The 24,951-nt window shown below is 49.3% G+C and overlaps 1 protein-coding gene across 1 annotated transcript in view; it reads right to left on the reverse strand.

Moving 5' to 3' along the window:
* PKP1 (plakophilin 1) overlaps positions 1 to 24,951 on the reverse strand; it is a 42,149-nt gene that overhangs the window by 6,628 nt on the left and 10,570 nt on the right. The window contains exons 3-10 of the mRNA XM_056361619.1: positions 18,212 to 18,636; positions 8,978 to 9,122; positions 7,247 to 7,454; positions 6,324 to 6,501; positions 4,129 to 4,243; positions 2,768 to 2,923; positions 2,488 to 2,664; positions 271 to 424 (exon numbers count right to left, since the gene is read on the reverse strand). Of these exons, the coding sequence (XP_056217594.1) occupies positions 271 to 424; positions 2,488 to 2,664; positions 2,768 to 2,923; positions 4,129 to 4,243; positions 6,324 to 6,501; positions 7,247 to 7,454; positions 8,978 to 9,122; positions 18,212 to 18,636 (1,558 nt within the window). The remainder of the gene's footprint in view (positions 1 to 270; positions 425 to 2,487; positions 2,665 to 2,767; positions 2,924 to 4,128; positions 4,244 to 6,323; positions 6,502 to 7,246; positions 7,455 to 8,977; positions 9,123 to 18,211; positions 18,637 to 24,951) is intronic.

Raw genomic sequence — 24,951 nt, forward strand, 5'->3', positions numbered from 1 at the left:
ACACTGTCATTCTCATGACCCTGCAGATTTGTCATTGTCTACAAAGCATACCACATGCTTGTAGAGACTTTGAGATAGCACAGATTTTGTTAATTAAGCCTGCAGATGCCACCTGTAATTGTCCTTTTGGCCAGAAGAAATGACATTGCTTTGCCCAGTTTCAGAGCTTGACTAAGTCCTGTTGTGGGGTTTACAAAGCAAGATGGGCAGATATTGGAGAGCTAGAAACCAGACACTGTTCTGGTATCTGCTGTGGTGGAAGTTACTTACCCATGGTTTTGTGGAGAACAGGATGCCGGGACATATTGCTCAGCAAAGAAGCTCCAGACCGGACGACTTCAGAGCTGTTGGACTGGAGGAGCCGTGCTATGCGGGGCAAACCTTTTTCCTTCAAACCAATCAGTTGGCTCATTGCGTTGGACATCTAGGGGACAGAACAGAGATGTCTCATGACTTCTAATGCCAGGAGGACACAACTGGGATGATGTACAGGGCCAGACAAACATGACTACACTGTAAAATAAGCATCTGTATAATACCTTCCCCTGCTACCGTAATCCCACGTACTTTGTCATTCACCCCTCTGCCCCACACACATTTGCAAAGTCAACCTCCCATCTTCCGTGATATGACTGGCACTTCTGTCCTCTTTCTAGAGCCTGAGTGGGGACAGTTGCTCACCCAACTGATATTCCCAAAAGCTGGAGAAGTTTTACCTTCGTGCCCGCATTGCCCTTGCCCTTCACAGTGCCCTTGCAGCTCCCTGCCATGCCATAAGTAATAGGATGTGGTAGAACAGAAATGGCCAATGGACACTTTCAAAAAACAATCTGAAGACCAAAAATACTTATCTTGGATTCTGATCTGGTGTTTGGCTAGGTAAATCTAGAAGATCTCAGCACGTAGCTAATGCAGATGAGCATTCATGGACGTTGAAGCACATACCCATAATAAATTGCCCTCTTACTGAGAGAGTTTAAACTGAACTGCTCTGCTACTGCCCCAGCGGAAAGGCTTCTGAAGATTGTCATACCACCAGTGACACATGTCCCTCAACAGTGACATGGGAGTGGAGGGAATGGGCTGGAAGACAGCCCTCTTCCAGTGGGCTGAGACTCAGTTTCTCTCCCATGCTCCAAAAGGCACATGTGCCGTGTTAGATTCATACCAGCAGCGCTGGGGTGTGTAAAGTGCAGTCTGAGAAGAAATTCGGAGCCATCCTCTATAAGCTAAAGGATTATAGTAACCTTTGTAAGCTTGTCCCCAGTTTCCCTTTCTTTCAAGTGACAGCAAACCCAGCCACCCACCCCAACCTCAGCTCTGAGCTGGAATAAGACCCTTGAAAGGAAAAGCTGCTTCTGCACATCCAGGCAAATTCCAGCCATTCCATTCCAGAAGGCTGAAATGAATTGCTTCAACACTGTCGGAGCTGGTTTTTGTTTGTTTGTTCTCTTCCCCCCTGCCCAAAAGACATTCTTGTATAATGATGCTGATTGCTGAAAGGCTGTTCCTTTCCTTGGAGCACACGGCTTCAACCCCATTTCTCTGATCAGCTCTACCCATACTGCGACAGCCTCTCCCCACATGGTTGTTAGTGGCAGTGCTTGGTTTGACTGCCAAAAAACCCTACTTCACATTGCAAGACTTGTAACAAAAGCTCCCAGGAGATGAGAGCTGGCAGGTTCAGGCTCTTCTCACAGTGAAGGCTCCTCTCGTGAGTCACGCCGTGTTTCTGGGTGGAACGCTTTGCACACGTGACATGCCTCTCCTACGTATGAAATAATTATCTCTTTATCTCCCTAGCCATCTTATTTAAATTGGAATTGATGAAGTTCGACACAAACAGACAAGTCGAGGTTTGCCCACGTGAAGGCAGCCTGTGAGGACGTGTCCACGGCGGTGATGCTGGGCACAACAGAGCTGCTGTCGTGACGTGTCCCTTGCCATGCCCTAGCTCCTGCAATACCCGCGGTGTCACGCAGCCCGTGGGTACCTCCACACTGCCATACCTACAGGTTAGGACATCTGTCAGAGCTACTTTACAAGCGGCTCTGATGTGAGGACAAGCCACAATCCACAGCACAACCCACCCTGTTATTAGAGCCACCTCCCACTTAAAAACACACACAGGCGGTGGCGCACGCACATCCTTGCTCTCTCCTTTAATGACATTTGTCTGCATGTGCACATCTGGGCACATCCTCACTGGTGTCTTGGGGGAAGGGTGCCAATACCAGTAGATGCTGGTAGTATGACCAACAGCCTGGGGAAATGCAATGTGTGGAACTGGGATGGACTCTTGGGATGCTGATTAGAGCCCCCCATGAGACCCTATTTTCGGCATTAATAAATACCTCAGCTGAAACCTCCACTATGGAAAGACTTGCAGTAGTGCCCTGAGGTTTAAGGGGGACATTGCCCTTTCTGATGGCTGTAAAGTGCTGACACCTTTGGCTGCGAGTGTGCGGAGGAGGGAGGAGCACTTACCAGCCCTCGGCTTGCAGTGAGGTTCTGCAGAGCTCCAGCACAAGCTTCCAGGGTGGCATCCTTCTTGCTCTGATCCATCAGGGACAGATAGGTGCGGATGGCATCAGAGTGGTACAGCCAGCTGGGTCCTTTGGGTTTAAAATCCTCCTCAGGAAGGGGAACACCGTACTCATCATTCTACAAAGAGATGAGAAACTGGAAGCTCAGATACTGCTCTTCACTTGCAGCCCCTGCCTGGGGCTGAACCTCACATTTCCAAGCCCTCTGAGGTACATCTTACCTCCATTTTACCACTCCTGCTGTTGAAACAGCCTGTGAGAGTTTTGTCCATATAAACGCTCCGGGCCATGTGGTTGAGCTGGGTGTATTTGTTGGGAACTTCAGCATCCAGGCGGTAGGAAAGGTTGTGCAGGATGCAGATGCAGTTCTCCACAGACTGAAATCACCCCCAGAATAAAAATGCAGGCATCACATTAGGCAGAAAAATATGGAGCAGCACCTGCTATAGCTCCAGAGAGGACATATACCACGCTGTAATTAGCTTTTTTAACAGTTATACTGCATAGGCTCCTGACCCTGCTTAAGGCAGCAATGGATGGGAAGGAAGGAGGAGGTCTACTAGGCATGAATGAAGGCCACATTGCCCAAATGCCAGTGAGCTGGCTGACTCAGTGAACCTTGTTAGGTCCCACTGCTGCAGAGAGGTTTGATAAACGGGAAAAGAGAGTGCAGAGCGTGCTTATATCAAACGGCCCGCTAGGAAATGCTGGCTCTTGAAAGTCTTCCTCTTGGCATAGTCAACTTTCAGTGACTTTATCCAAGTCACAGCTACAGATTAGGGGACACTTTTTACCAAGAACAGGCTTTTAAGCCTCCTTTACCTGGATGCCAGAATGCCTAATGTAAAGAGCAAGGAAGAATTTTCACTAGATACCTGCCACCCGCACCAGACCACACGGACACACGGCCAGAGAGCCATGTTCGGTACGTGCTGCTGAACTGGTCATGCAAAAGCCATTCCCCAAAGAGGAACTTCTCATCTGAAATAATTCTGGTACTTTTTTGGGCATCGATGGCTTTAGGATATCTGGCTAGTATCACAGGTGGAACTCCAGAAAACGTGGCTATAAATGCTATTTTGTCCAGGATAAGTGCTGCTTATACGTAGCAGTCAGAGACACAGTGGGGGGAGTGGCAGAAAGATGCCAGCTCCTGGCTCCCTGCTGGATGTGGTGCCAAGCTGGGGATTATAGTCCTGTTGGACTTGAGCTGCCAATCTGGGACTTGAGTCCTGCTGGATGAAGAGATTTAGTGGAGGGAAGAGCAAGAGATGGAGGTTAAGATGCTGAAAGGACCTCAAGGTAAGAGGGGAATGGGGGAAAGCACATTGGAGGTTCAGGGGCCAAAATATTTTGCCATGCCTGTTGTGTTTGGTAAAGGAAAATTGTAAAACCCACCACTACTTCAGGCCCAGAGCAATCCTATGACAGATCGCACAGGGGTTTGGAAGGACAAGAGCAGCCCCAAAAAGTCTGGTCCCTCTTGTGTTCATTTGAAAGGGATTTTGAGATGTTCCCAAAGTTGCAGTTACTGGCTATGGGGCTGAACCCTAGCAAACAGCTTGGGGTGAGCATCTGGTACCTTATCATCTGGTCGGTTAGAAGCCACACAGTTCTGGGAGTAAGTCATGACAGAGTCGATCAAGCCAGGGTAGTTCCTCATGGTCTGGCGTCCCATGTCTGCAGAGCTCAGGTTTCTGAATAAAGTCATCACGAAGCATGTCAGGAGAGAAGGAGGAGAGATGGTTAGTTGGGTTCACTCACTAGTTTCTGTGGGCTGTTCTGCCTGTAGCTATGATTGAATTCCAGGATATTTTTGTAGGTTCAGCAAGGCTGGTGTACTGGTCTCATTTTGAAGGACCGCACTGGTGCACAGCTCTCCTGTTGCTCCTTAGGACCTATTTAATCTAGGAAAATATCCTGTTGAGGAGCTCTGCATAGAGTGCGTCCTCCTAGTGAGAGTAACTATCAGCAGTATTTGCCTCGGAGGCTGTGCATGTGCCATTACACAGACTCCTCGCCTCCTTGGAGGTGCTTCCAAAGAGAAGGCTAAATAAAGACCATCTGGGATTCTTGTGAAAATCAGGAAGGTGCACCTGGTTGTAAGCATGGAGCTACACAGGGTCAACAGCAATATATGTGTGGGACAGTGGGGCAGAGAAGCTGAAGAGCAGCAGTTGCTCTGACCAGAGGGACTGGCCAGTTTGTAATGCAGTGTGTTCCCAAGCACGGCTTGCTGCCAGGACAGGGGAGTTTTTCCAGTAACAGGAAATGTTTTTTGTTGTTTTGTTGGGTTTTTTTCTTCCCTGTTTTATTGCCTTGTAGCTTGCAAATGAAAAACAAAGAGAGGTTGGCAGTCCTTGTGAGATATTCACTCCAGGCGTTCCAGAACTGGATTTGATGTTCACTCTGATTTGCAGCCTCCTCATTAACATGAAGTCATCTGCAATCCAGAAATGCTTGAGCAGCAATGGCTCGAGCCCAGGGCAAACCCAAGGCTGTTCTCATCTCTGTGTTATGGTGTGGCAGGGCAGTGAGTCAGAGCAATCCCGGCTCAACCCTCGGAGCAGGGGCTCCGGACCCAACCATCCTGCTTTCCTTACCTGTCTTGCTGCCCTGCCTGGGTCCCCCAGGCTGCTGAGCATCCCTGCTGACCCACACCCGGGTGCTGGATGTTACTGCGATGTGGGAGACAGAGCCTGCCTTGAGTTAAACTCCACGGAGAGCTGCTTTTGCAAGGTGTCATCGTACCCTGTCCCTTCTTTTAATGGGCTATTTTGTGGCATTGGTGGGTTGACGTGGTCTTGAAAGCAGAGCACCTCGTGCAACGTACAGCAGACACCCTGACATGCAACTGCATGGGGAAGGTGCCTTCCAGGGCAGGGAAAGGAGCAGCACTCGCTCTTTTTCAGACACGGTTCCCAGCCACAGAAGACGATAGTATCACGTCTCCAAAGGCCCCTGCCGTATTCACCCATTTCGTTTCATAAGCAGATACAGCTCCTACTAGCTGCATGTCTGGTAAGGGTGCGGCTGGCGCTGCGCTCCCTCGGGGAGAGCTTCACTTGATGAAAGTACCTAATTATACAGGGTATTTTTTTTTCTTCCCCCCACTTGTTCCCAGTGAGACAAGGAGCTTGCATCCAAGCGGAGGAGGGTGGTAGGAGAAACAGCAAGTCAGGGCGAAGATCCTCTACAAAAGGGCTCTGGCTTTCCCGTAAAAAAAAATAAACTACTCTGGGCTCAGTCTGCACCTCCTGTTTTGTCACTGACCTGCCTGATGAGCCAGGAAAAGTCCAGGGCAATGGGACTTCCCTGTGCTAAAACAGTTACTAAAATCAGTGGGAAAAGCCCTGTTTTCCCCACATAGAGGATTGTGTCATTTTGTCACTTAAAAGCCATACCAGTTTGTTTTCTAGCAACCAAAATTTTCTCTGGGACCCTCAAAAATCTAAAGGAAAAGGTGTGGAGTTCCCTGAGCTGAACACTGCCAGGTTTCACTGTTGCAGCTCTCCTATGACAAAACAACTTATATTTTTTGAGCAGAGACTTAGCAAGAACAAACTTCTTAAAAAAAAAAAAAAAAAAGCTACTAGGAAAAACATGTTACATGTTATTTTTCTCCACCTTCTCTTAGTCAGGAAAACTTTCTCAAGGAGAATGTTTTATTAATACGATTGCAGTGAGTGTGTCTTTAGCTTATTGTGAGAGGATTTAGACAGCCTCAGCTTTTGTCAACGGACACAAGCTACAGTAACTCCCTGCTGGGTGACTCACCTCAAACAGCCTGTAGCATTGAAGAATACTTCTGGGTCAATAATTTCTCTTGTCCTATTGCAGCTGCCATCAGACCAGCCAGAGAAAGGGATGATAACGCAGTCTGTCAAGACGGGGAGTGCCTCCTGTATCAACTCTTCTTTTAATTCATCAGTGGAGGAGAGGTTCCAGAGCAGTCCTAGGAAGGTAGGAGACAGGCTCAAGCAGAGGCTCACCATGTATTAGAAACTTTTGTTAGGTCAGAGTGAATTCCAGCAACTAAGCCCTCCTTCACTTCATCCTTCTTTGCACTAAGCGTGCAGAAGCTGCCCTAAAGCCTAGTCTCTGTCCATCCCTATAGTATAGAGGCAGGATGGGCACCAGGGGCATGGTGTCATGTGAAGGTGGGCATCTGAGCATCCTGCCTTCCCCCAGAATTGCTGTTTATTGCCATTAGATTGCAGGGGGAAGGGCATCTTTCCTGGGATCTCATAAAGGCTTGTACACAAGACCTCGGTCACAGCTGAGGGTGATGTGCACCAACGAACTCACGTCAATCCTTCAAGAAAAGGTGAGACACCCATGAGACGATCTGCCCAGCCATACTGGGATCTCCAGCACCCTTGACCTTCCCTGAGAACAGCAGGGAGCAGGGGTGCAGGAAGGCATGGGAATGGCAGGGTGACCACAGCTGTGGGGGGAAACCTGGGGCAGGTGCTTCCCCAATGGGCGCTTATGACATGAGGAACCTTTATGGGACAACGAAGGGCCAGAACCTCCTCTGCCTTCTGGTTTAGGTTGCCATTTGGTGTGACAGGAGAATAGACCTTCCTCTTTGTGGTGTGGCAGCACATGGCTACTGGCCCTTCGTGTGCTGGAGCAACACGGCCCACAGGCAGGGAGGAGCATGGTCCTTGCTGAGGGCTGAGCAGGCTGCTGCGTACCTGTCAGTTGTTTCTGAATCTCAGTGTTCCCCGTCCTCCGCAGGAGGCTCACGCACTCCCTTATCCCATTCTGCCGCCGGGTTTCTATCTTGTTGGTTGGATTCTTGAAGACCAAATTTCGAAGGGCTCCGGCTGCTGCCCGCTGTACGTTCTGGTTTGTGCTGCGGAGCAGCTCGACGAGCTTGGCGATTCCCCCCAGCCGATAGACCTGTACCAGGGAGGACAAGCTGCCATCAGCAAGGGGTGCAGAGCATCGCTGGGACAGGGACAACTCGAATGGGCATGGCAGTGCAAGGAGCCCACATGGCACGTACCCAGGGGAGCTGGGAAAGCAGACCTGGCAGTTAAAGGGTGGCGAGAGCTTGCAGATTACATGTCTGGTTCAGGCCAGAGGTCATGAGCACAAAGGTGCTGGCCTTGAGGTTGGAGCTTACACTCCAGAAGTGGATGTCCATGCGTAATGGCCATTGCTGATGTAAATGTGCTTGCTCCCACAAACTTTCACCTACGTCCATCACCCTGCATCAGGTGAAAATGTTGCTCTGCCTATCTGTAGAGGCCATTTATAGCAATATAATGACATGATGTGGTAATTTATCTGCATCCTGAAATCACAGGCTGAGCTAAAAGGGATGCTCACGGCAGAGTGTAAACACCCTCCAGGCCAGCCAGGAGCCGTACTGGGCTGTCCTCAGTTGGGGCAGCACCGGGAAGGGGTGTGAACCCCGGCCGGCAGGACACCACGCACATGTCAGGGAGGTTTGAAGGCAAATTCCTCCAGCTGAGCTCTCCAAAACGACGAGCGTTCCCGCTGTAGGATGCCCTCTGTAGCAGGTCTCCTGGGGACATGATCCCGCATGGAGCCCCTCCTGGCGCAATCCAGCCCATGGGCTGGGGATTTGCTGACAATAGAAAATGAATGAGCGCCTTTCAGAAAGGAAAGAAAACAAGCGTGCGCCGGGATGACTCACATACCTGCTCTGACACATCTTTCTGGGAAGCGATGGGATGGGACAGGCCGGTGCTCAGAGAGTGTTTTCAACGGTAACGAAGGGTGTGGCCACCCCACCATTAGCGACGGTGCCGTGGGCTGGGGTACCTGCACTCCCACAGCTGCAGCAAGGGCACAGAGATCTGTCCCTGCACTCTGCCGTGTGTCCAGCTCCGCTATCATGTCAGGCAATGGGAGGCCACCTCCGTAAGGATGGCACTGTGGTAACCCCAGGTTTGCATGACTGCAAGCACACCGGGGTGGGGATAAACCTTTGTGACAGCCTTGCTACAGCAGATCCGTCCTTAAGGCTGCTTCCTTTGCTGCACGTTGGCATTAATTTAGTAACTGGAGAGTGAGAGCATAAGAAAAATAAGCTGCTCGGTAAGAAGGGCTTCTGTTTGATCCAGTATATTTGTACCTGATTACTGTTAACCCATGGGCTTAGATGGCTGGAAATGGCTGAACTGTCACTGAGCAATGCACAGTGAAGATCATTTAGGGCAATTTTATGTGGCTCTTATGTTGCAGCTCTGACATAGCAAAAGATTTGTGTGGAACTGCATCCAGAAGAAGACACTGCACCTGGGTGCCTGCTTCTGTATCACCAAAACCCGATAACCTGCGTCACGGCCACTTACGGTGATAACGTGGACACAGTCTCCTCCACTGCCTGGTAACTATTCCCCTCTTAAAATCCCAGCTGACTGCTATTAAGAGCTCCAAAGGGGTTTGCTCACCTCTTGCTTGGCAGACTCATCCTGGAAGCAGGTGTGCTGGAGGTAGTAAGCACCCATGGCCTGGTATTTGTCATCAGAGGAGCACAGAAGCTGTATGGCTTTCTGGATGGTCATTGTACTGCCGTCTATCTCATCACCACATATTCTGTGTTAAAGAGAAATACAGCATGGCGTGAATGCTCGGCTGAAATGGCTACGTCAGTACTGGGAATTGTTAGGAAGGAATCGATTACAAAATGTAAAATATGATCATATTGCCACATAAACCACACGGTGCACCCCTAGTGCATTTCTCTGTCTCAAAAAAGAGATGATGAAAGTGGGAAATATACAGTGGAGGACACTAAGGCTAATAAATTATGGATCTGGTCTATCCAGAAACAAAGGAGACAGAAAATAAAAGCTTGGTTGAGGTGCTAGATGTCTAATCATGTCTAAAGTGGAAGGTTTAATGAACCGGTATTCACTGTTTCTCAAATAAAAGAATTAGTGGACAAGAGTGAAACCATCTGTCAGGTTATTAGGGCAATCTAAAGTAGGCAGATGCTTTTCCCACAGCATGCGATCCTTTGATGTGAGGTGTGGTGGAAGCAAAAATGTGAGAGCAGCTGATGGTCTTGGGAGGCTAGAGCAGATCCCTTAGGAAAACGCAACTGGCATGTCTGGAGTGATGGGATGGACAAATATTGAGTTTATGAAATACTAATAATAGCAGTGAGACATCCTGCTCCCAGGGTATGTTTACACTGGTAGTCTCCAAGCTCTTCCCAAAAGTTGGCCACTGTCATCATCCCTGTTATAGGTAAAGAATGTGCCTACAGACTCCAGAGGAAGGATATGAATGCCTCTGGCTGGGAGCAGGACTGAAACCTTGGGGGAAAATACAAACACATGAAGATTTGTCCACTTGTTCAGAAATATGAAGGTCTTGCTCTCATTGGCTTGTACCTATTTAGCATCAACTGTGATGTTTTAATCACATAAAATTATAAAAAGGAACAAACTTTCAGACTGATGAAGGGGCTCTGACCTGCAAAGCTTGTCTGCGTTTCCAATTATTTCAGTTAGTCTAACAAAGGTTACTCTCTCTTCTGAGCATCCTTGCGCCTTAGGCGTGCAGCTGGCTGCAGCAGGGTCTCTGCTCGTGGCAGAGGGTCTGCGTCAATTTGCACCAGAATAAATGACCACACAACGTTCAGGACTGAGAAGAGTCAAACCCCAAACTCCTGTTTGTTCATTACTATTTCAGCAGTGATGGGATACAAATGGGAAACACTTTGTTAACAGTGGATGAAATAAAAAAGGTGAGGGAGGGCTTTGCGAGGACAACTAGGTCATCGTTGTGCCTGGCTGATGTTATTCCCTGTTGAAGCTCCAGTTGCGATTGATGTGGAGTTTTACCTGGAGACTGGGGAGATCAGGTCCTGTTTGAACCACATTAATTTCTACATAAGCTTTTTCTCCATGTCAAACTAATGAGTGACTATGTAGAGGGGCTGATTGTCCTCAGGCAATCTGGCAGACTAACAAAACAGTGTTTTTAAATTGGTTCGTTAAATGAACCAATTGCATTTGAAGTGCTAAATATTACTACGAGGGGGTGGCTTCTTCTAGGCATGGGATATGCAGAATTATTTTCATTGTGTCAAAGAAACATTAAGAATAAAGGTCTAAGAAGGACACCCAAGTGTGGTCACCACCACCAGCAGCTTACAATAAGATAAAATATTTTGTCCTTAGCATCCAAAGATTCACCTTCACACAACACAGGCCAGTGAATAATATCCATAATTCTACAGCAAATTTCATACAAGATATCAAACCTAACAATCATGCTGTGACACTGGAAGGCAGCGTGACAGGCTGTTTTGTCTCCCCAACCCTCATGGCTATCAGTCTCTGTCTAGTTTATATTACTCATTTAAGCACCTGTGTGGTCAATGGAGAGAAATAGATGCTTCTAAGAACAACTTGCTTTTGTATCTTAGACATTCTTCCTGAGACAGGAAGGCTTGGAGATACCTCTGCTGATAGACGGGACTGATAGACAACAGTCTTGGATTGGACCTTAAGCATTCAATGTCTAAGGTTAGATGAACTCATTCCACTTCTATTTCTACACTATCAATAAAACATGGCTTCGTCATATGATTTTTCATCAGTCTGAACTTGTATCAAAACTTGGCTCACAGAAACTTCCATTACACTTGCAACAAGGAAACATAAAACCGAAAGACAAAATTTAAACTAGGAACTATGGAACCTCAGAAATCTTTCATTTGGATGCAGGATGCTGTGATTTTCTCTTAGTCTTTTTCACATTCCTCGGACATGCAACAGAGCTGAGATGCAGATGGATCCAGCATGGGAAGCACCAGAGGGACTTCTCCTTTGAGGGATCCAGACCTAGGCTGGCATTGTGTGTGGGGGGAGGCACCTGATTAAACGCACCAGGCCAGAGGCCACACAGCTTAATTAATAATGGTGATTTTTTTTTTTCCTTTTTAATTTACCAAATTGAGAGAACCCCTAAATCAGGTGCACTTTTTATGAGAAAGAAGGATGTCCATTTGGTCCAGCTACTCAAGGATGGTGGTTTTCTACACACCCACTCAGTAAGAGGGCCAAACCCTCCTTCATCAGTAAAAAACTGGGCACCCAGGTCCAGTTCTGTGTGGGAAAAGATGGGGAAGGTTCCATTTCCCCTGCTGGCTCACCAGCAGGAGAAGTTCCCAGAGGCTGAGCCGCTGGGCTCAGTCATGCCACCTGAGAAGCAGTGTTTTCTTCTAGCTGAGAATATAATCACCCTGGCAAAGCCTGCGCTAATGGGAGATTGTTCATCAGCCAGTCAGGGATATTCCTAACCAGATCTACATGACGAGAACAGCCCGCTCCAAGACAAATTCTTGGGCCGTGGCCATCTCCAGCCTGGGCCAATGTGCCTGGTAGGAAGAGCTCCAAAGGTTGCTCTTCTTCCACAAGAAAGCAGCAATCAGAATAGGGAGAGACCTCAATTAGAAATGATTCAACAGGAGACAAATTAGATGATCAGATTCAGGTGTGGAAGGGAAACAAATACAAGGATCAGTATCACAGAAAGGCAAATTCCCTCATTTGCTACTAATGCTTTTGGTTTACTTTGTATTAGCAGATTGGTTGCTGTTAATCAGATCTAAGTCTCCATCCTGGTTATTAGGGCTGCAAGTTCCAGGAGAGGAGGAAGCCAGAAAACTCTGACAAATTCCATTGTTCATTAATAAAATCACAATGGATTCACTTGTCTCGCACATCCAAGCATTGGAACCAAGCTGATAGCCACGGTCTACGCCGAGCAGCCGTGTCCACCCCTGGGACGTGGCACCAAGGTCTTGATGGCACTGAAAGCTCAGCTGAGCTTCCCCTCAGGCTTGGCTCTCCGGGCAGGTGCCAGGGGAGATGAGCACAGACTGACACTGAGCCAGGGAGGAGGGCATCCCCACCATGTGCAGTGACACAATCCCTGCCAGGGCAGCATCACGCACAGCTCCTCAGCAACTGCTTTGGATGCAAATGCGCAGCGCAGGCAAGTTCACATCACAAGGAGCCAGCACTGTGAAACAGTCCTTTTTAGAGGCAGTTAATTCCAAACAAGACCAAACCAAAATGACGGTACCTATCGTTGTACTTGGTTCTTCTTTCATTGTGTGGCATAGCCCTGGAGAATTTATCTTTTGATAGTAGTCACCTCTATTTATCCCAAAAGAGAGGAGATCTAGCAGAAAACACCTTCAATACCTTTTCTGACTCTTTCAGTAACTTTTCTACATTTTCACTGTTTACAGTTTCCAGAGAGACTGAGCTTCTGCCTAGGAATGGATGGTTACAGGACACCCTGACCTGTAGCTACAGCTCACAGGGGCTGCCACAGCTTGGCTGGGGCCAAGTCAGTATCACCACAGACAAATATGTCTGAATGGAAAATCCAAAGGATTGTCCCAGCCTTTACTGCCTCCTCTGTAGCTGCCAGCCGGAGTATTCAAGTCCTTTAACAGAGTAGCACCAAGATCGTGCATATTTCCTGGTGCTCTGAGAGACACTTGCTTCCCCATGATCTCTAATGTGCTGGTTTATCCTTTTTGTCCCAGAGAGCACCAAGGGGAAATGCATCCACATCTGAAATTGAGGCCAAAGGTGCATGTGGTATTACAGAAGACAACACATATTGTAGGTGTCCATTAATGGCTCCTGATCTGTATCAACAACCCTTAAGCTGGAGAATGTCTGCAGACACTCCAGCTCATCTCTTCATCTTCACAAATGGGAATACCCTGAATCCCTCAGAAGGGCAGAGATCAGCCTGGCCTCTCACTTACATCTCCAGCTCAAACGCCTGGGTCTCCCCTGAAGTCACTCGGGAGGCATTGACCGCACCGGGGGCAATTCACTGACCTGCCTCAGATCTCAGCTCCACTGGCCAGTGGCCGCATCTCTGCAAGGGCAGAGGGGACACCCGGCACAGATGCACGTAACCAGCTGGCTAGTGCACAGGTTGTTGCAGAGCCACAACCACCACGTATCACGATCTAGCCTGGCCCTGGGCTCTCAGCCGCACGTGCCCGTGGCATTGGAAGCAATATGGGCAGCACGTCGGCAAACAGAAATAATGCAATGTCATCCGGCAGTAACCACTGTTTTCTTGTACCTCAGGTTCCAGCTGGAGGGGGACAAAGACTCAGAGTTTTCTGGGATGCATTAAGCATCACATCCTTTATTACTGTTCTCATTATCGCTACCTGATGACCAAAGAAAACGTAGAAACATTTTTTCCTGACTGGGCTGAATTACAACATGTTGTTTAGCTAAAAGCTGGCTAGCTCAAGATGACACACTGTCACTTGGAGCATGTCACAGGTGCCACCCATCAGATGAGACAGTTGAAATCAGGCATAACACATGTAGGCTTCACCAGCTGCTGAAATCCCTGTTGCTGCCAGTTTCCAGGATGAAAGGCTGCAGATCTGCAGGATTTCATGACAGCACAAAAAGAGGAGCTCCAGGGAGGAAAGGGAGCCCTGGAGCCCAAGACGACTCCCTCCAGCTCTATCGGGTAGCAAGACTCAATCCAGCTGCATCGCAGCAAAGTGTGAGCGCTGCTCATCGAGAGCTGCCTTTGAGCAGGAGCCACCACAATAACCCATGAACTTCTGAGCCCAGGACAGATATACCGAGCTGGGAAATGCCCCATATATGACATCATGCTTCCCAAGGCTTGAGCCACGGTATGGATGTAGAGAAATATGTCTGGAAGGGACACCAGAAGGTCCCTCTCTGCTCACTGAGGCAGGACCATAACGACAGGGGTGGTGGAAGAGAATATACTTCAGGAGGAGGTTTCCAAAGCAAGGCAGTAACGTTCAACCTCCTGATCTGAACAAACAGCGCAAACTCAGATGTCATCACCAGAACCAATACTATGGGGTGAGTAAAACCCTACATCATGCTGTAGTTTATCATAGAATGGTTTCTCCCCAAAAAACATTTAGGTGTTAAACTACTCATCAGGTAGTTGCAGGAAAGGTGCTTTCATCAACCAGAGTTGCTGCTGTAAGAGGAAGGACTCTCCTGAGAGATAGTTATCAAAGAGACAGCCCTTCCATGTCTTACACAGCCAAAGCCAGTTAAATAAACGGAAGCAATCACCAGTCAAGAATAGTTCCTGTCATTAAATAACTTTGTGACCAAGTGCAGAAGGACTGTCCTGTACAGATAGTTTGACAGTTCTTGCACACTCAGTATTTTGATATCTACACATCACTCTCAATGAGAACGTCCAGTGACGCCTTTTTCTTCTCACACCATCCAAGGAGATCGGATCTGTAACACAGGACACCCGAGAAGCACCATGCTTGAACCAGTACTGACACTGCCCACAGTCACTGCATTGCAGAGGAGTTTTGTATCACAGACAGACCCAGTGGATCACAGGTCCCACTGAAATCACCTCACTGGATCACCACTGAAAGCATGGGAACTAGCCTTTCTGTTGCTCATAGAGATGGTTTGCTAACCTGCAGACAAGATCTCCACCTACACAGATCTGCAGCATGAAAACCGAACACAAAATTATCCCTGTTATAAAGGGAAAAACTCTACCTGAAACCCTAGCAGAATAGGAGGAGCAGAGCACCAGACAGGGAACCACCAGCAGCTATTACCCAGGCAAGCCCTTGTCCTGCACATGGAAGGTAAATATTGGGATGCCTACAAGCAAACCTCTCCCTCCTCAAAGATCAGGCTACCCAAATGCAGACTGAGTTCTCCAAGTGCAGAATCCTCCAGCAAGAAACAGTCCTACAGAGCAAAGAGAGCCCAGATAGAGCCCTAACCCATCCCCGAAGGCCCCTTCCCAACAAAAGCAACACTACAGACCAAGGCTAGCAGTGACCTGCTGGGCACTTTATAAGGGTTGATGACCTTCCTATTAAGTCATTTTTTCAAAGAGAACAACTCCTTAGTATGTTTCCAAAACTTTAAGGACCAGTGCTTCCAACCTTATCTCTGAGTGAGGAGCAGAAGCTTTTGTACAAGCTGCCCTCCGGACGAATCCAGCTCCGCAGCGATTTCACGCCAAGCAGGGGGTGTGCCCCAGCCAAATCAGATTTACTCAGGGGACACAGCCCCAGCTGAGCCTAGGACTTGTAGCCAGACGTTTCCACATCAGAACCTGTTCTGCCAGATGAGCCATGCCCCAAGCCAGGAGAAGTATATAAATGGAGCCACTCCCTAACCAAAGGGCATCCAGCACTGGAGAGCATTCCTCTCACAACAGCAGTTCTTCTCTTCAGAAAACTCCATTATTTTTCAAGTGACCTTTCCAAAGCCATGACCAAGTCTACAACCATGAGCGCTGTGCAGTGCAGAGCAGGGCTTGCTTTGGGGAGCCTGCCTGCCTGGGACTGACTTCTCAAAAACAGTATTTGCCTTTGGCAGAAGCCAGCTGCAGTCCCATGTCTAATCATTCTGCTATCCCTCCCACTACACTCCTATGCTCTTTAGTCAGAAATTCCCTAGAACAAGTTACTTCCAGTTTATGTAAGCCTCTGTTTCCTATTCCAGAGGAATTACAAAGCTTCTGAAAGCAGCAGGCCAATGCCACCAGTGCTCTGGGTTGGGCAGGGCTGATTTTGCATGTGTTAAACATGAAGTAACCGGGCACATGGGAAGCTAAAGGTTTCATGACAACATGCTAACGAGCGAGTGAAATTTCTTGGCATACATACTCTGGAACATACTTCTACTCAATACAAAATGAGGGAGGCTGTCACAAGCTGCCATGTCTGTCTGGGAGCTGTGATACCTTCTGGGTGGGTGCAGAGCAGGCTCTGCACGGCAGCGATGCAATGGCAGCGCAGCAGCCCCTGGGAACGCTTGTGGGAGACGCAGACCCTCCTTCTCCAACTCAATAAAACACTGAGACCGTGAACTGCAACGTTTTGCAGTTCAAAACATGCAGACTGTATGCTGACCTCCCGTAAGGTCCTGCCCCTGGGGGGGAACAGCCCCGCACACCAGCATGGGCTGGGGGTGACCTGCTGGAGGCAGATCTGTGGAGCAGCACCTGGGAGTACTGGGGGGCAGCAAGTTGCCCATGGGCCAGCACTGTGCCCTGGTGGCCAAGGGGCCAGTGGGACCCTGGGGTGCATGAGGAGGAGCGTGGCCAGCAGGTGGAGGGAGGGGATCCTTCCCCCCTCTGCTCTGCCCTGGGGAGGCACATCTGCAGTGCTGGGTCCGGTGCTGGGCTCCCCGGTTCAGGAGGAGCTGGGAACTGCTGGAGAGGGGCCAGCAGAGGCTACAAAGCCGATGAGGGGGCTGGAGCATCTCCCTTGTGAGGACAGGCTGCGAGAGCTGGGGCTGTTCAGCCTGGAGAAGACTGAGAGGGATCTTATCGACGTCTACAAAGAGCTTAAGGGCCAGTGTCAGGAGGACGGGGCCAGGCTCTTTTCAGTGGTGCCCAGGGACAGGGGCAACGGGCACAAACTGACACACAAGAAGTCTGAATTTCCTCTGAAGACGAGGAAAAACTTCTTTCCTTTGCAGGTGACACAGCACTGGGACAGGCCGCCCAGAGGGGCTGTGCAGGCTCCTTCTCTGGAGACATTCCAAACCTGCTGGACATCACTCTGTGCAGCCTGCTCAAGGACAACCTGCTTTAGCGGGGGGTTGGACTAGATGATCTCCAGGGGTCCCTTCCGACCAGTCTGGGATTCTGTGATTCCAAGACTGGTTTGTGCTGACCAAATCTCTTCCAAGACAATGGCAGAATATGGTTGGTGCTCCAGAGCTGGAGCAGCAGCAGCATCAGGGCAGCTTTAAATCAACATCACTGCAATGCCATCAAAACCCCACTCATTTTTTTCTGTGAGAGCTCTGCTGCATTGGACAGACGTATTAGCTTGGGAGTGTCTGAGCTCACTGGTGTGTTTTACACGTCCTGTTGTTGTAGGCAACATTTATAAGGGACCTGATGCTGAGACATGAAGGACCATCCTCCACCCTTGCATAATTCCTAACCCAAATGGAACTTCATGCTCTGGACAAGAAGGAATTGAACAATTTCTCTTCCTTCCTCTTTCCTGGCTAGGTAAATTATTCCAGTTAGGCTATTTATTTCAATTTCTGACTCAGTTTTTTTCTGGAACCCAAATCAGACCTTTTGGGTGAATGAAGCAAGGGTTGGGTGGAATGACAGAGGGGTAAATACAACCCCTCAGCAGGTTCTCAGCTCTGCTTTTTGTCAGACTCTCAGGAAGATAATAACTCCAAAGTTAGTTGATTCTGGGGATTTGTTTTCTGCCAAATCAAAGCCACATCACCGTCAGGAGAGGCACCAAGCTGCACACCAGGATTTCCGCTCTTCCCCTCCTCACTCTCATCTTGCAAAGGAGCTGTTGGCTGGTACCAGCGCAAGGACTGGGGCATCCCCTTGCCCACCATCACACAGCTACAGCAGAGGTATGTACGCTGAGCCAGTCCTATTGGTTTCCCTCTGTAGCCCACGGAAAGAAATAAGCCCTTTAAGAGTGTGACTCATCTGACCCACTTTAGACTCTACTGCAGGATGCAATTAGGTGCGATGTGCACTGCGAGCAGACCTCCAGTGGCTATAAAGCTGCTCAGGTGACTAGCTTTGATGGACAGACCTCCACAGCAGACGTCTACATTTACTCAGGTTCACCCCCACAGCAGCAGACTTACTTGGAGCCGGACTGAGCCTGTCCATAAACGACGTCCTGCTTGCAGCTCATCATGGGCTGGGCATAGACCACATCGGGCTTGTTGCTGGAGGGGCAAGAGAGAGCCCGTGCTGGCATTTTTTTACTTGTCCTGGTAGTTCCTTGCTGGGTGCTACAGCTGCTGTAGATGCTCTGGCGGTTCAAGGTCGTCTTGTGCTCTGCCCGGCCCCCCACCTGACTCTTCCTCAGCGTGCCCCGGGGCGGTTCGCAGTAGAGGTCAGGCTCGCTCCGGCTGCTCTTGATGTTCTGCACAAAGCAGTAGTCGCTGCCGGCCCTGGTGGGGCTGCAGACAGCCTTGCTGTAGTGCTTGCTGCCCCAGCCCTCCATCTGGCTGTAAGAGCTGTAGCGCCTGTTCTCCACATCCCGCTTCAGGGTCCCGTTGTACAGCTGTCAATGAGAAAACAGGAGGCAAAAAAATTAGGGAAGGGTTGAGCTGCAGATGGACATTGCCAAGCCCACCCCTGTGTGGGTGTCATGGCTACCAAATCCCTATGCCTCTCGGGTATTTTTGTCACCCAGAATTTATGGGAGGTTAGCCCACCTGCAGGCTTACGAAAGTGCTAAACCCTCCCTTGAAATCTGGGGGCACTTAGTAATCAGGACATGGCATCCAGGAGCTTGAAAGCAGAACCAAAAGCTCAAACATGACCTTGGCAACAGAGAAAAAGCCTTCTTTCCAAGAAACGGGGTCTGACCCCACCTGTACTTAGAGGAACTCACATCACATCTCCTGCCATCACAGAGAATGATGTCCCATTCTGACCTTCCAGCACTGCCTGCATTTATTTTTAATTTCCCTGTGATATTTTGCTCCCCTTCCACCTCTAAGTTCCTTAGGAAGGGAGTAAAGGGAGTGAGAAATCACTAAGAGGGGATTCTTGAGTCTTATTGTGCCAAGAAACAAGTGGAGACAATGAATATCTGTTTATGAGTTACAAGGTGTGTAGTATCAGCTCATATAATGGGGTGTTCTGGGAACAATGAGGGATACGCAGCAGGAATTGAGATGACTAAGCCAGGAAGAAAAAAAAAGAATACGACAGTAAAAAAACCCTGCAATTAGTCAAATGAAAAAAATGGTTTTAGCTTGCCTGCTGTCAGGTCAAAATATCTTCACCGCTTCACCAAAAGTCTTCCAGATTTGCCCCAAGTACACCAGGACTGAATCCAATATTCTATTGCAATGTTAACACTTCTGGACATTCAATGCTGGCACCTGGAAGCCTACAGGGCTGTATCCAAGTGACAGACAAGTCACCAAGGTATAAACTCCGGAAAGAAAAAGAAATAAAGCTATTTTCGTGTTGTTTACCCCATGTAGTGATTTTTCCCACTGCATCCCCCTGAGCATGCTGGCAAGCAGATCTCTAAGACATGCAGCAGACCAGCATAAAAAGAACTAAAGAATAAAACTGCCTGCCTCCTCCCCCTGTGGCTTATCTCAGGAAAGCTCATCTATGATCTCTTGTTGGGCCAAGGTTTCTTTTCTCACATAACTTTAAGCAGCACTACTTTGGATGCCTCTTTCTGCAAAAGCCACCCAAGGATCCCTTGGGCTGGGAAAGAAAAGTCAACACCAGCATCTTATTTCCATAGAGGCTCAAGGCACAAGGTGTGAAATGCCTGTGCCTCGTACAATAGTTCATGTCACTGAAAAAAAAATCCGTATTTCCTAACCTAGAAACACCCCATGTGCCAGAGAAATTGTACCCTCTGCAGGCTCACCCTGAGTCCCGCTGCCCTGCCCCAACTGTGTCCCAGCCCTGAGCACGCACAGCATCATTCCTGTCTCCAACGCTCTGCAGAACTGTCATTATGGTAATTAATTAAGCCAAATATTTCCATTAACAAACTGATCTTCAAGAATGCAGCGAATCCTCTCTGCTGTGTCCCAGAGAGTTGCACAGGTAACGGCTGAAAACTTTTTAAAAGGGGCTGCCTAGCAGGCATGCCGTCTGGATGAGAAGGAACCCTTTAGTCCAGCTACGCCAATACCCAGCTTGCTCTGTCATCTGAGCGCCAGTCTAAAGTAGTTTTCATACTTTCATTCTGCAGGTTTGCATCTAAACAGGTGAATTGCTGGAAGGGAAGAAAAGGGGAGCAAATTCTCTTTGCATTTACTCCAGAGGACACACAAAAAACCTGTTCGTACTGCAGCGCAGCAGGTAACAGGTTTGGTGCACACTGCAGGGCTCCAGGGATGTGGAAGAAGAATTGGCATGTGATAAGAAGAGCAAGGATGAGGCACACGGGTAGGGGCCATGAGTCTCAGGGGCTCCCCTTGCTGCGGGGCAAGCCCACTGAAATTTCCAGGATGGCCACATGTGGAGGTTCTCCCCATCCTAGTTTTGCTTTGGATGCAGCACGCACGCAGCAACGGCAAAGTGACCTTTCCTGAAGCCGTGATCTACCCTGCTGCGGATGAGTATGTCCTTCTAAGGGTGATATCATCCACATTTTTCCTTTATTTTCCTGGGTTCAGAAACCCTTGGGACAGTGAGGGCCAGGCTGGGGATGCAGCAGGAAGGTGTAGGGTGGACTTTGCTGCCCAGTGGAGCAGGGAACTGACTCCCAGGGCTTGCCACTGGCAGCAGCTGGCTGGAGGACAGAGCAGCAGCTTGTTAGATGTGAGCCCTGTTGTTTTTCTTTATGAGTCAGTACAAGCCGGGATTATTTTGTAGGGCTGTCAGAAGCTTGGCAGAGCTGTGGAGCCCCGAGGCATTTGCTGAAACCAATTCAGCTAACCATGGACGAGCTAACTTGTTATTTATCTAAAGCTATTGTTTGCTCTCTAGCATGCTCACATGGGCTCTCCACCAGCAGAGCAGGGGAGGGGTGAGTGTGTCTGTGTTTATAGATACAGAATTATCAATTCTCTATTTCCTGCTGTGTTTTATAGTGGCATATAGCATAGTCCTCTTTCTTGCCAGCCCTGAGATGGGTGAAGTAAAGCGACCGCCTGTTTGCAAAGACACCTTTCTGCAACACAGGGAGCCCTGAGCGGCAAGTCAGTGCAGGTCCTGGCAGGGCGGGGAAGCCTTCTGCAAACTCATGGGAAAATAGTTCCCGTGTGATGTGAAGCTCATTACCGAAGTCAGTGCATGACTTTTATTGCTGATTCTACCAGATGCTTGGCTGAGCCCATTTTAATCTCTTTCAAGTGGCACGGACCTAACTGGTATCTTAGGATTCCTCTTTGCAGCAGGAGCCTGATCCAAAGCCTCCAGATCGATGAGGAGTCTCCTGCCAGCGGATTTCAGACCTGCTTGCCAAATAGTCTCTATGAATCCTTTGCACATATGTAGCTGGCCTGATCACTCCTTGATGTCGGGAAAGTGCCATGTCTGCGCCTTAAAAGCAGCTTGGTCAGACTAAAACCCACATCCCCACTGCAGACGTTCATCAAGCTAAGTCAGAGACCTTTGCTTCCAATGCTGGAGCAAACGTGGCCAAGGGAATGGGGTTCCCCACATTGTTATCTCTTTGCTGGATGCAGCGATCAGACAGATAGGATGCACAGCAAGGTAGAAGAGAAGCACTCTGCTGTCTGGAGAAGAGATGACAGCTCTGAAGGTGAAGATGATGCTATTACACAGTCTGTGGTTTAAAGAGCCACCTGACAACAATCTTGTAGCTTTTGCTGATGCCATTAGGTGCATAGATGAGCTCTCCCTATGCAGAATAGCATTAGTGAAAGGAAATAATCAATCTCTCACCTTCAAGCCTCATGAACCGCCCAGATTTCCTAACACCCTGAATTGCGTGTGCCCACTGCTTGTAAGTGTTCGCATGGGGGAGGTGGGCCGGGTCCACGCCTTCAGGAGTGCACAGAAATGCTGGAAAAGACAAGGAAGTCCCTCAAAGCAGGGTGGAGACATAAACAGTGATTCCCTCTGTGCTGCAAGATCTGGAAAACACTTCAGAAGACCACAGGCTGTCCCCAAGACTTCTCCCCACGGCACCTGAGGAGTCAGGGCAGGGTGGCCAGTCCATCCTTTCAGCCAGCTGCTGGTAGTCCCCTGCACTCGTGGGATGCTGGAGGATGTTCACGTGCAGCCAGGCAATGCCACCATCCTGAATTTTAACTTGAACTTCTCCTCCCTACTGTGAAACGAGCGTGTGTGCTGAAGCCAAGCCTTGGGAGCCGTTCATTCATATTAAAACAAGGAGGGGAGGTGCGGGGAGGAAAGGCAGCGAAGATGAACCCTGATAGCGCGCAGGTGCTCTGTCAGGCCCAAGGAGTGAGCGCTTCCCTTCGCTGGCAGCAGCAGGGACCTGCCTTTAAAGTACTGAGCAGTTGTGGATCACCAGTTCCCAGCCTGCAGCGTGGGACCATTACAGGAACATCCAACTGCCACACAAGACAGGTACATAAATGTCTCTAACCTCTTATTTCAACTGGAATAAAACTGGTGCTAGAGGGAAAGTCAAAATGGCATTAACCCAACCACTAATCATGAGTCCTTCTCTGTCTTTTTCTTCCATAAATGCTTCTGTTTAAAAGGAAAAGTCTCTTTCCTCGTCCCACTTTCCAGAGAAGCAGAAGCACAGAGCAAGGCGCACCAGCCCCGGGACTCACACTCCGATCTCAGCGCTGCCTTTCCGTGGCGGAGGCCCTCCCAGATAACTGGGTGTTTCTGACTCCTGCATCTAAGGACGCCATCAGTTCATTACCTAGCTCTAATTTTTTCCCTTGCAATTTGTTTGTTTCTAGAGCAGCAGACAGACAGGAGTAAAGGACTCCGTATAAACATGTCAGGAGCAGGTTTCTCCCAGGCTGGAGGGCAAAGCACAGGCAATGCAACATGACAGCGTCCCACCCTGAGTGATGGGTGGGGAAAACTCTTGATGCTACTTGCGAAACGCTTTAGCTGCTCCCTACTACACACTCCGTTGCAGGGACAAAAAATTGCAAAACCAGCAAATATATTGTTTATCTATTTCTGAAATGCTCTTTCCCACCTCTCCTGGGTGCTGCCTTTCTGTATGCTTTTTCATCTGATTCTTTATGCAGCTGGGATTTAGGTCTTGATGGTTCAGTTTTTTCTGGCCAGGGAAGGTAATGTCCAACTTGCTACCCCAAAGCATATAACCTCTTGCAAAACTTCATGGGGGTGGGGGGTGGGGGACACACGGGACAGGACAGGACGGGGCGACTGGGGTCTGATTGAGCAGTGATGTGCAACAGCTATAAATCTTTGCTTTCTTTGATGCTACCCAAACTACTCTAAAATTGAGGTTCCTTTAAATTTGAATGTGTCATCACAGCAAATGACAAGTTTTGCCCTGAAACTCTTACGGAACAAAGCTGATAAGAGATTTTTGTCCACAGAGGCAAAGCCAGCCAGGGATAAGAGGAAGTCTTCCCATCTCATGGCAAACACCACTCATGCAGATAATGCATTTGAGGGAGAAGCTTTGCAGCACACCGAGAACACCTGTTTAAGAATCTCCATACAGCCTCTAGTGCAGAGGAATCACCAAAGTGCACTTTTCACTAGTGCCACAATGGACATGATTGCCACAGAAGCCAAGCTGGGGCGGGGGCAGTGCAGCCTAGAGCCCGAGACCCCAGCAGTGGTGCCTGCGGAAAGTGGTGGTGAGCACTGGTGGCCCAGTAGCCAGTGGTCCCCAGCTGCCATGTGCCAGGATCCAACCCAGTTAACCGCTTTAAATGGAGCAGCATCAGGCATGCCAAATATCCCTCGGTCTGGGAGCAGGGCTGCTCTCAGAAAGGTTCCTCACGAGAAGCCCCAGGCTGAGGTCAGCCCTGCGGGGACGATGGCCTGCTCACCCTGCTGGGGGAAGAGCCCCCAACACCTAGGAGGTGCCTCCTACCCTACCCAGCACAGCAGGGGCTGGGTGCCCGTCTGTTTCCTTCTTGTGGAGATAACAGCATGGGGAGGTTGGGTGCACCTTGTCCTGATACTGCATCATCTGGACAGTGTCAAAACAGACATGGGACCTGGGACCCCCCAGCCTCTCTTCCAGGGATGGAGCTGCCAACCCAGCAGACCCAGGCAAGGGCAGCATTGCTGTGGGGGGAATTAAGCCTCAGAGGGTATTTGCTGATGGCAAGCATCCTGGTTCCACGTGCTGCCTTCCCTTGGTGCCTTGGGCTTGGCTGTGCATCTCCAAAGCTGTGTCCATAGTCAGGATGACCAGCACACTCACTGTAACCCATGGGCCACTGGACCGTGGCAGTGGCTTCGAGCCCAGTGCTAAAGAAATCCCATTTTTGGGGTGGCATTGCGATGTCAGAGTCAAGGGCACAGCTCATGCTGAGACTTCTCCTGCCATGACTGCACTGCTCTAGGTGCCCAGTTTAGCTTACTTTACCTCCCTCAGGTTTGTCTGTGTAAACTGTGGTCACCATTGCACCTTCTGTGGGACCTCAGGCACTACCTTATGTGAGGACAAAGCATAGCCAGCTCATTCGGTCGAATGGCTTTGGAAACTGGTGGCCACTCCTAACTCACATCACCAGTAGGGTGGCACTTGACTCTAAGGGTCTTCTGGGCTCCATCCAGCACCTGGAGTGAAAGATGACCTAAGACGGAGAGGTCTGCAGCCACTACTGCACCCCTTGCTGCATCCCACCGTGGTCACTGCGCAAATAGGACTGGGGGCTTCACCCCTGAAGCCAACCCCTGGCACATGAGCCAAGGAAACCCTGCAGCCAAGCGCAGACCTGCTGCCCTG

The sequence above is a fragment of the Falco biarmicus genome, chromosome 16 (assembly GCF_023638135.1).
Source record: "Falco biarmicus isolate bFalBia1 chromosome 16, bFalBia1.pri, whole genome shotgun sequence".
NCBI lineage: Eukaryota > Metazoa > Chordata > Aves > Falconiformes > Falconidae > Falco > Falco biarmicus.